Source organism: Maylandia zebra, linkage group LG23, assembly GCF_041146795.1.
Source record: "Maylandia zebra isolate NMK-2024a linkage group LG23, Mzebra_GT3a, whole genome shotgun sequence".
In the NCBI taxonomy this organism is placed as follows: domain Eukaryota; kingdom Metazoa; phylum Chordata; class Actinopteri; order Cichliformes; family Cichlidae; genus Maylandia; species Maylandia zebra.
Window position 1 is genome coordinate 38,919,351 of NC_135188.1, and position 12,525 is coordinate 38,931,875.

The 12,525-nt window shown below is 41.4% G+C and overlaps 1 protein-coding gene across 3 annotated transcripts in view; it reads right to left on the reverse strand.

Annotated features, from left to right (window-relative positions):
• The window catches only part of LOC101466894 (rho GTPase-activating protein 6), a 140,798-nt gene that overhangs the window by 52,726 nt on the left and 75,547 nt on the right, over nucleotides 1-12,525 (reverse strand). The window contains exon 1 of one of the 3 annotated variants that reach the window (XM_004552609.2): nucleotides 4,086-4,463. The exons of the other annotated variants lie outside the window; for them this stretch is intronic. Within the exon in view, the coding sequence (XP_004552666.2) occupies nucleotides 4,086-4,127 (42 nt within the window). The 5' untranslated portion in view covers nucleotides 4,128-4,463. Of the gene's footprint in view, nucleotides 1-4,085; nucleotides 4,464-12,525 lie in introns of those variants that run through there. 3 annotated transcript variants of the gene reach the window in all.

A 12,525-nucleotide genomic window follows, 5' to 3' on the forward strand; every position in this document is an offset into this window, starting at 1 on the left:
GGCTGTTGAGTTTAAGGTCAAGATGGTAATTTGTCCAGTGTTTCTTTTAATGAACTAGGTTAAAAAAATATCAACAACCTCTACCAATTTCAGTTTTACATAATTTTAATGTTATATAATGACTAGTCTAACTCACTTAGACAAAATAGCATAACTAACTCACAAAATAGCATAATCATAGACTGTTAGCATTGTTGACATGTATCTTAATGTTCCTGCTTCTGTTAATATAGTTCCAAATAGTACACTTTGTAAAATATAAATGTAATGTAAATCTAAAATGTATACCTCCTAGTAGGGATGCCACTTGAAATAATATCAACAATACTTTTAACTGCTGAAACACATCCCTACAACTGTTCTAGGTGATTATTAATGCCAAAGAAGGACACTGGAAAAACGACATGGGGAAGATGGCAAAAGTGACAGCTGATATTGTTTTTATGAAATCAACTATGTTTTGTAGGTTAAAATATTTGCAACATTACATGCATGCTTAAACTAGCGTAAAATAACTAATGCTATAACTTCTAACTTTCTGATATCGTGACATGCCTATTAGTGTAGTATGTGAATTCCTATACTTCACACTAGTTAGAAATAAAGATGCATTTTAAACCTGAAACGTTATGCTAGCTGCCGCATTGTGCTACCATTTATAACTTGTTGACCGTCTGACCAAACATCAATCTTCGACAGTTAAGAAGACAATTTAAAATGCATTCCTGACCAAAAAAAATGGTGCTCTTAGCTCATTAGCTAGCATCAGTAGCGTCATGTGGGGTTTATGTTTCTCTTCCTACTGGCTGAAAATTGGTTGGAAGCCCCTTCCTTTACAAACCACAGCGAAACTGGCGACCTCTGCAGGTGTGAAGTATAACACTTCACAAATAAAAAGTCAAGTAATTGTAACACAATACAAATAGCTTAGCAAGCACTGACTGAGAACTTAAGAAAGCCTGGTTATTTTTTTTTAACAATTACAACATCAATATTTAATATACATTCATGTTTATCCTGTTATCCAGACTAAAAAATGTTAAGCGATAAGATGGGATCTAGCAGTTTAGTAGTAACACCTAAAAGACAACTAGCAGGGCCGGAAGGAAAGTTAGACGCAGTGCTGTCTTAAAGATAGAAAGCTTTTATGCAGCTCAGCTGTGTATTTAAGCAGCTCAGCTGTGTATTTTTCCTTTTTCAGTGCTGATAAACCATTACATCAAGAGTGATTTGTTCCTCTTAACATTTTTAGAGTCTTTGTGGGTGATGAATCTTGCCTATGTTGACTAAAAGGGTTGCCTGTGTATCATTGTTATAATCCTCATAATACCACGTAAAACCTGTAATCTACATCTACAAAACAATTTCCTCCCATCTATCTAGTCTGGCATGAACAAAAAAAATAACAGATTTGTTTATCAGCAGCATGTAAGAAGCAGCTTGAAGAGGCATAATGCCCCCATTAATACAAGTTCAATTTCATCTGGAATTACTTCTTTGTCATATCATATCATACCAAGCGTTTACGATTTATGAGCCGACAGTGCACATCCTGGCTGAACACTCACTTGTATTTGGTTGTGATGCACTGTCAGGATGTAATTCTTATGCCTTTACCGGCTGCTTTTTGTAATACAGCAATGTCCAAGTTTCCGAATGAAAGACTTAAAATGTTAACAATCAATACATCCTGTCTGAATGAATTTCACTTCAACTTCTTGTGCCCAACTCCGAAACTTGCTTATTTTTGCTTTTATTAAGTGTAGAACATCTAGAGAAACTATGCCAGATGTGTCCATACAGCCTCAGTGAACCCACATACTCATGCACAAGCTGAAGTGAAAAATAAAAATAAAAGAACTGCAACAATGTCGAGGCAAAAGACGAAGCTATGTTTACAAGAAACTCTGACATTCCAGTGCCACTTAGCATATGTAGTCTTTACCGGACAAACATTTCCTTCAGTGGTGGCTTTTAATTAATGAGAAACTATCATCTACTCTTCTGAGTCAAGGCTTACTGATTACATAGTGCCCCTAACGGTCAAAACCGACAAGAAAACAGGTTAATATGTAGGATTTACATGATTAAGCGCCATTTATTAAAAAAAAATGACACGAAACTTAACTGCTTAAGAATTATCTTTGGGTTTGGGACAACCAACGGGTTGTAACTACCTTTGGAAAATGGTAATGTGCAAGGTTACCATGCTGAGTCTAAACACTGAATAAATTTGTATTTCTAAACATAAGCCACAATCTTTAAGTTGCCTTATGGATTTAATAACCTTACTAGCTAGCATTATTAACTTTTCTTACTTGATACCACTTTAGCTTAATGTGATAACTGTCTTAAGTTTACTGTTTGAGTCTAAGTAAAGAAGACTCAGGAGAAACACTCTGCTATATTATGAGTGTTATGTTGTGACGAGCTTCCCTGTGCTCAACATCAAAAATCAAAAAGACATCAAATCTATAGGATAAACATTTCTTCACTTCCTCTTGCTCTGCCTTTGATCTCCTCCCAGTTGTACTCAACTGGAAAACGTCCACAGGGTGGCATTCAGTCGGAATGCAACTTCAATAGGAATGCCACTTACTGAGCTCTTCACCCTGACCCTAAGGGTGGTAGGAAAGTCATGTTAGATGCTTGTACTGTGGATCACATTCTTTTGGGCACTACTATTGTTTTTTTGTTTTTATCCAAACAAGAACTTAAGCCATCAATATGACTTTAAAGATGCTGTCCCCTTATTGTGGCTTTACAATTATTAAAAGCTGTTTGTGTTGCTCCAATCAGAGCAGTCATTCTGAGGGCTTTCGGTATGATTTTCAGCCATTTATTATTGGGCTCACAGATGCAGACCACAATTTCAATAAACAAATACAAATCCAGTTACATCAGATTTCATTTCTCTAGACAGACGGCAGCCACTTTAACTATCTGGTCACTGCACCAAAGCCTCATTGGCCTCTGCTGGGTGAATTTTAGGCACGTAACTGTGGGCCATGTGTTGATGGCATTCACACCACACGGGCCTGCTACAAAGCACCGATCCAGACCACAGCGCGATGGCCAGCCGAGCCAAAGAAAATTGTATTGTTTTCCAATCAGCGCTCTGAGCGTTATGAGGGCTTCTAGCCACAAAAACACTGCTCATAAACGAGCAGGCGGACCGCTGGAGCAGTCAGCGGAGGATTCCTCACCACTTGAGATGAGACAGGGCAGCAGATGGCAGGAGAAAGGGTGGCTGAGGAATCGGTGTCTACAGCAAAAACCGATCCAGTTAAAATGAACCTGTTCTGCAAAGCAACCCAAGTGGCTGCTTCACCAGACCTTCTGGCGATCTTCAGAATTCAGAAATCTGTCAAACACATGTCAAACACAAACTGAGGAACAAAAAAAACAACAAAAAAACCGCTGATGGAAACATTTTTGAAGGTGCAGTTCTCACAGCAGCCCACACCGCTCCACACGGCCTTGACCCATATCTGTGTGTTTTGCCTTCATTTGGGCCACGGCTCTTCGAGGTGTAGAATGTCAAACACAACACCTGTGGCTCTCCACAGCGAGCTGGCAACAGGTTTCTGTCTTTCTGACTTGCTTTTCAAAAACCAGGAAACATGTGTGGTCTTGTGTGCGTGTGTGCATATGTACGCGCTCTGCGCACCACATGCCACTTAAAAAAGTTCCATCACAGGAAGTTTTTTCTCTTTCTTTTTTTTCTTTGGCATGTTGAGGCCCCTTTGCTCTGCTTAGGTTCAGATTTCTGATTCACACCGACTGAGTGCCGTTTATGAGGTGAAAGCTCTAAAAGCTGGTGCAGAATTGGGCTTTAATTTGGCTTTGAGTGGCTGCTGATAAAATAACGGTAATTCTCCGTGGCACTCTTTTTTAATGCATGATCTCAGATATGAGGAAAGAGAGAGAGGCTTCATATCGATACACAACTGCATCGTGCAGGAAATGAACATCTTTATCAGGCATGCGCGCAGAAACTACAAGATGTAAGCCCTCGAGTCTCAGTGCACGCTCCAGTCGCTGTCATTAATCCACGGCTAATAAACCTGAGGGGGGGTACTTACAAGATAGGAATTCTGCCTGTCGAAGAACACGGAGTCTCCCATCGTCCCGAATAATTATCCACATATAGTAAATAATGCAGCTTCAGTAAATGATATCCCAAGTCTCCCCCTCCAAAAAAGAAAAGTGTCTGTGCGCGTCAGGAAATGTGTCCGCAGGTCACTTGTGCGCTTTGCTTCTTCTCACATTAAAAGACAGCGAAAGATGTTGGAAGTTTGGAGACTGCGAGTCACAACAGAACCCCTTTTAAGAATTTCCACAGCAGTGAAAAGCGCGTGTCAGGAAACGCTCTGTGCCAGAAGGGACACCATAGCGCGTAACGCGTAACGGATCCATACTGCGCGCCCCGCAAACTGTTGTGAAGACAGATGCTGAACCAGAGCGAAGAGAAGCGAGACAGCGAGCAGAGACCTACATCAAGCTGGCAACGCTACTAACTGATACTTCCGGCGTAGTTTTTCAAACTAAGACTTAACCCTGGCCTACGGATACTGTATTACCAGAAACAAACTAAACAAACTGCAGTTCATTTGTTGACTGGAGAAACGTGTTTCTATGTTAATCCCTGTCTTAAAGCGAAGTAAACCTACACAGCTTTTTTATGTTTTTATCTTTTGTGTTAAGCACATTGAGTTTGCCCATAATGTTATGTGCTATATAAATAAATCATAACTCCAAATCAAAGGGGGAAAAAACACAATAACTACACAGGCAAGCTTATACTATACCAGTACATTGACTTTTAACTCATGAGAACCATATATGTGCTTTTATTTTGATCACAAAGTCGCCTCTTTCCGGTCTATTCAGCGTTTTTCTGGGTACTCGATGCTTAAAGCCGGAGAGAGAAAAGCAAAGGATGGGCGGGGCTCTGAAGAAGGAGGACCAGCAGTGCAAAAGCTTTTGATTATCAACAGCAGGGTAGACCAAATGTTTTCATGTCAGTGACCCACAAATGGAGCTCCACAGTTTATAAGATTTGACTGAAGAAACCCCATACTGGGAGGGTTTTCTTTGTGGATAGCTCATAATATGGAGCTATACGTGCTGTTGCAATCAGGCTGGCAGAATACTCCCCAGCAAAACTTCACTGTTTTTTGATAAAAGTTGAATCATAACAAATAATAATAATAATTTAAAAAAAAAAAAAATCTCCTGACAGCAGATTCATTTCTGCCATCCTCACTGGAAAATTAAAACAAACAAAACAAATCAACTTGTTGGTCAAGCTAAAAACAAACTCCTTTAGGGAAAGTTGGCATGTCAAAGATGCAACATTTCTTCCAGCATTGACAAATAGCTCGCTGTAAGCCTAATTACTAAAAGAAATAAATCACAGAGGCGAGAGTGTAACAGATGGACCGCAGAGCTGAAACTGTGATCGAGTGCTTCCATTGTAACACTTGGTAGTAATTTTTGTTTATGAGCTTTCCCCTTTGCAAATATGCTTTCAAGAGAGACCATGAAAGGCAAGTGCCCCTACGCCCTGCCACCAAACCCCCTCTCCACCCTCCCCGCTGGTGTATTTCAAATAAGTTTGTGAAATACTTAATGTGGAACCAGCGTTGAGCAATCTGTGTCAAAACTACTCCACTTGCATCCTGTAGTATCTGCTGTTATTGTTCCATCAATTCACTTGGTAGACATGTTTAACCAACTCAGTCTACTTTATTAACATTTGTCAGGCCTCTTTGAATCCTCCTGTTTACATGCGTCAGTGTGTAACCCGTTGCTTCCTGTCAGCTTACTTGTAAAATGATGTTACAGGAATACTGCCTCAGACTCTGCATGAACGATAGATGTAGCCACCATGACGTCATCCATTGTTTATAAAGTCCTGTTGTGAAGCACTGGTGTGAGCATTTTGTCCATTGCCAGACTTAGTTTTTGGAAGCCAGATGTGTTTAGGGGAAAATTCTCACTGTTAAATTACAGGAAAGTTATGTCAAGAGTACTGTTTTATTCGGAAAACACAATTTGCAGTATAATAGTGGCAGCTGTTTGATTGCCCTGGTTCTGTTGTAGTATTTCTGCAGCAATATCCACAAATAGCTTACTACTGTAAAATGTAACAGCATATCCTCACCAAGGGTCAACCTCAGATGTGGAAGAGTTACATTATTACGCTCGAGTGGCAACAGTTGCAGTTCCTCTAATGGCCACTTGGGGCTGGTTCCAAAAAGGAGTCAGTCCCCAAAGACTCCCACGTCAAAACGTCCAACTTTACAGCAGTAAAGAGCACAAAACGTATTTTGACATTAAACTGGATTTCTGCACTTTGTGTGTGCACTGTTTGTGCATTTGGAGTATTTTTAGCTGATCATTATAACTAATATGATGGCTTTCTTTGTGCTACAGATCATCCCAGAAGACTGTGCTTCAGTTTTGGTAAATTAAATTCTAGGATTTTATTATACTAAAATTGAACCCATAAGTATTTTGAGTGCAGATCGCTAACCCTGCTAGACAGCGTTAGCTGCTAACTTGGAACTCCAACCGTTCATCTGTCACGGTTTGCCGGGGCAAGCCGTGTGGAATTATTTAGGACCAGGACGCGGCAGCTCTGGTGCACGTGAGTATTTATTAACGAAGGAAATACAAACAACAAAGGCACTGGGAACATGAAACTTGAACCTAAACTGGGTAAAACTAACAAAACAAACCAGAAACGAAGATGCAGGGAGGTCCAGAGAAATACACATGGAGAGATGCAGGGAGACCGAGGGGAAACAACACAGGCGAACCAGCAACTACTATGACTGAAGACACAACTTAAATACACTCAGAGAACACAGGGAGATTACACACAGGTGGGGAACACAGCTGGGAGTGATTAATGTGACGAGACTAGGGAGGCAAACTGAAAACACTCACATAAGACGCAGACCTTCACAATAAAACAGGAACTTACACATGAAAGGACACAAACTAAGAAACGCGGACTAGATACAGGAACACACGGGCAGAACAGAGTAAACACTAAACAGAGGAAGAACAGAACCAAAATCGCAAGAAGAGAAAACACAAAACGCTGGGTCAAAAGGACCCAGGATCATGACATCATCAGTATAAGGTAACTGCTAGCTTCCAAAAACCAAAATGACAGCATCCAAAACATTAGCATTGCAGCTTCAAAATAGTCCAAAAACAACTTTATGGCTGCCTTTACCATATCTAAGTCCAATTTACTGTATATGGCTGTCATCCATTCACTGTGAATTTAGGCTGGTGTGTTTTTTTTAAACCACAGCAGTCTATCAGCTTTGATGCAGTTTCAGATTAAACCATTAAAAAATGGAATCTAGCCACTAGAAATGATGCTGGCTGAATGTTAACACTGTTCTCGTCACACATACACTGGAAAGTCCCTCATGCATCCTTATCAGAGTCCAAATGAGAAAAATATTAAACCATCAAAAGGTTTAAATCAGTGATTTGTAATAAACGTTCATATTCCCATGAGTCTTTGCACTCACTAATGAAAAAGTATTGTAATCTACCATAGCTATATCCAATAGTGTGCTATTTATATTCATTTTTCCCTCAGTGGCATCAGCACTTACAGCATTAAATTGTCTTAAAACCCTGAAAATTAGTGTATGGAATGTCTGTATTTTTATAGTATTTTTACAATGTAGCTGAAAACTAAAAAGAAAAACAAAGTAACGCAAAATTAAAAAGTCCTTGAAACAATAAATGAAAAAAGTTAACATGCTTGGAAAGGTAATAAAAACACAGTCTTGGAAGCCACAGACGTCTAAGACTCCCTCTCTGCTGGCCATGTAAAGAATGCACAATAAAAGCACTTCTGCACTGGCTTTGCTTTTTAAACCCAACAGCTAACTCCATCTTTTATATACAGTCTATCAAGGCTAGTAATAGATATCAAAGTAAGTAAAGCGAAACAAAAAGAGCACAGTGTGGTTTTATCAAAGCGCTCATAAACAAACCCTTAGCAAGAGTTAATAAAACATATTTGCGCTGCTCTGTGGGTGTTATTGAGAAATATCTGTTTTCTAATCTTATATACAGAACGTGTGAACGGGTTGGTAGGAAAAATGAGAAACTGGATTCCTCTCTTATCAGATAGTACCTTTTAAAGAATGCCGAGGAGTTCATAGGAGCACTCACTTTAAAATCAGCAGATAACAGATTCCTTAACTCCCGAAGACTGACTCAGCCTTAAAGCAGGTGCTGTGGTGTACAATATACTTTGTATCTCACACAAGAATCATCAAGACACTGCACTGATATAAAGTTACCAGCTAAAAAAACACATGCTCTTGCAGACAATAGACTCCTGCTTATCAGATCTTCTCCACAAGGTTTTGAATGAGATGTGTTTATTGTTTACGACACGTTAATCATCTTTGGATTAAATGAAATCAGCAGTGTGGTTTTTCATTCACATATTTGCACTTTTTTTTAATGAACTTTATTTGTGCGTGTAGCTGATGAAATTTCACCTTATGATTTGTGCTGTGTGTCTTTTTTTGTGACGTGTCCTGAGTCAGAGTTGCAGAGTCGCTGAAGCCTATCCTGGCATGCATAACGCAGGTAGATGCACATTTCTATCTGTAAAATCTCTTGTGTTTGGAATGTTGACGAGCACCAAGAACACAAAAGGAGCGCCATAAGTGAATGACTTTTTGATAGGCAAATGTTCTAATTCAAACGTTTGGTCAGGTTTTAGTCATTTAAACTGCAGCTGTAAGTACTCCTGGCAGGAGACTTGCTTACCAAAAATGACTAAACAAGTGACTCAGTGTTTAAAATAAAAAAGGTGTTTTGTTTTGCAAATAAAAGCTCCGACTGCCCCTTTAAGGTTGCTAAAATTAACACTGGATGCTCTCCCTCACTGATAAATCTGTAATACAAATATTTCAAAAGTTGCTATAAACCAAAGGAGAAGTCCCATAACATTAGCACCACAGTTCCTTTAACGGCTACTTGAGGGCAGCTGCAAAAGTGAGTCAATCAGGAGCTTATGTCTTCTTCTATAATAACGTTACAGGGGAGATTTTTTTTTCTTTTAAATGGCCAGTTTGACAGTGCAGATAGTTTGTGTGGTCAGCAAACTGGACTTTTCAGCCATAGCATTTCATGCAACTGTGGGACAAATAATATGGCCTATTATTGTTCTTGGTGTTAGTATTTCATTAGTCTGTTATTTAGTGTCTTCGTAGCTTAGCAGTTTAAAGATTTGCCAACGCATGAAAGGTTGTGGTTTTGTCACGAACGGCATCTGATGCAACAATCTGACAAATCAACTATGTGGCATTATCAGGTGTAGCTGAGAGAATCTGCTAGTAGTTAGCACTATTTAGCTTGACATATAGCAGCTATTGAAGCGGCTTGCTAACAAAGATAGATAGCAATAGTTGCTAAATCCACACTCCACCTTCTCGATGAAAATACTGCAATTTCTTGCTCAAATAAATGAATAAATCATGTTACAGCTTAAAAGTGTGTGAACTGTGTGCTGTTGGACTCAGGCCGTATTATTTACCCAGGGAATTCTCTCACGTCATCTTGGTGGCTGTTTATGTTCCCCCCTCTGCTAACCCCACAGCTGCATGTGACACTATCCACTCTGCCATAGCTCGGCTACAGACTCAGCACCCGAGTGCCTTTATTGTGATCTCGGGTGACTTCAACCATGTATCACTGGACAATACACTACCAACATTCAAACAATATGTGGACTGTCCCACCAGGGGAGAGAAAACTTTAGACTTACTGTATGCTAACGTCAAGGATGCATACAGCTCCTCCTCCCTCCCCCCACTTGGTAGGTCAGATCATAACCTGATTCACCTCACCCCCCGCTATGTGCCAATTGTGAGGAGGGAACCTGTGACCACCAGGACTGTTAGGAGGTGGTCAGAGGAGGCAATAGCGGAACTACAGGGCTGTTTCGAGGTGACCGACTGGGAAACACTCTGTGAGCCTCACGCCGAGGACATCAATGGGCTTACTGAGTGTATCACAGACTACATAACTTTCTGCACCGACTCCATTGTTCCAGCTCAGACTGTTCATTGTTACCCAAATAACAAGCCGTGGGTGACTAAGGACATCAAAGCCCTCCTCAACAACAAGAAGAGGGCTTTCAGAGGGGGCAACAAAGAGGAGGTGAGGAAGGTCCAGGTGTTACTAAAGGACAAGATCAGAGAGGCTAAGGACAATTACAGGAGGAAGCTGGAGTGGAAACTCCAGCAGAACAGCATGAGAGAGGTGTGGAGGGGCATGAAGACCATCACTGGATTCAGGCCAACCAACAGCAGGGGAGCTGAGGGAGGTGAGAATAGAGCCGACGAGTTGAATCTGTTTTTCAATAGATTCGACACCACAGTGTCTGCTCCCACCCCCACAACCTCACCTGCAGTCAGCCTGGAATCCAGAGCCACACCACTGTGCCAGCCTCTCTCTTCACATGTTGCCTCCTGTGAGATTCCTGACACCCCTCCCCCACCCATCACCTTCACTCAATACCAGGTTGAGATGCAAATGAGGAGACTTCACTCAGGCAAGTCTGCTGGACCAGACGGAGTGAGTCCCCTTGTCCTCAAGGCCTGTGCCCCCCAGCTGTGTGGAGTCTTTCATAAACTGTTTATGCTGAGTCTGAGTCTGCAGAGGGTCCCGGTGATGTGGAAGACATCATGCCTCGTCCCTGTACCAAAGACGCCTCGTCCCAGTGGCCCCCAGGATTACAGGCCCGTGGCACTGACCTCCCACATCATGAAGACCCTGGAAAGGCTCATCCTGGACCAGCTGCGACCCATAGTAAGACCACATCTGGATCCCCTTCAGTTCGCTTATCAGCCTCGTCTCGGAACAGAGGACGCCATCATCTACCTGCTCAATCGTGTCTACACCCATCTGGACCAGCCGGCGAGCACTGTGAGGGTCATGTTTTTTGACTTTTCCAGTGCTTTCAACACCATCAGGCCGACCCTCCTGGGTGATAAGTTAGCAGCGATGCAGGTGGATGCTTCTCTGGTGTCCTGGATTGTTGATTACCTGACAGGAAGACCACAATATGTACGTCTCCCACAGTGTGTGTCTGACAAGGTGATTAGCAACACAGGGGCACCACAGGGGACTGTCCTCTCCCCCTTCCTCTTCACCCTCTACACCACAGACTTCAGCCACTGCACAGAGACCTGCCATCTTCAGAAGTTTTCTGATGACTCTGCGGTGGTTGGATGCATCAGCAGGGATGATGAGACAGAGTACCGGGCTGTGGTCGACTCCTTTGTCACGTGGTGTGAGCAGAATCATCTGCAGCTCAACGTGGCAAAGACCAAGGAACTGATCGTGGACTTCAGGAAGACCAGGAAACACTTGACCCCTGTTTCAATCCAGGGGGTCAGTGTTGACATTGTGGAGGACTATAAATACCTTGGAGTACACATTGACAATAAACTGGACTGGGCTAAAAACACCACAGCACTTTACAGGAAGGGCCAGAGTCGTCTCTATTTTTTGAGGCGACTGAGGTCCTTCAACATCTGCCAGAAAATGCTGAGGATTTTCTATGAGTCTGTGGTGGCCAGTGCGATCCTCTATGCTGTTGCATGCTGGGGGAGCAGGCTGAGGGTCGCAGATGCCAACAGACTTAATAAACTGATCCGTAAGGCCAGCAATGTTGTGGGGATGGAGCTGGACTCCCTCAAGGTGGTGTCGGAGAGGCGGATGCTGTCCAAGATAAAGACAATGTTGGATAACACCTCCCACCCACTCCATGACATGTTGGTCAGTCACAGGAGCTCGTTCAGTGAGAGACTGAGATTACCGAAAAGCACCACTGAACGACACAGGAAATCATTCCTGCCTGTGGCCATCTCCCTGTACAACGCATCCACTTAACACACTGTTTGCTGCTACAACTACACATGTTTCTTTTCCAAATATTTATTTATAAGTGACTTATGTATGTATATATATGTATATATTGTACTATTCTTAGTTAGCGTATTGTCTGTCTTGTCTTAATGTTGGTTTAAAATGGAGCACTGTAACAAAAAATAATTTCCCCCAGGGATCAATAAAGTATTCTGATTCTGATTCTGTAGCAGTTGTTATGGCCGTGTTTACATTGTTTAGATACAGTCTATGGTCAAACTCTGCCCACGTATTTTTATGTTCATAAATCATCATATCCCCTTTTTTGTTAGTTTAATCTTTATGTAACTTAAGTACACCTAACCTAAACTAGTTAAATTGCTAGTTTATATATATATATATATATATATATATATATATATATATATATATTTAGCATTACTACTAAGAATTAGTAACATTGTTGCCTTCTGTCTCTTTTATTTTATTTGTCCATTTTCTTTTGCTTATCCATTTCAGGGTTACTTAAGGTCACAGGGCAAGAGGCGGGGTACACCCTGAACAGGTTACCAGTCTGTCACGCATACACAAAGA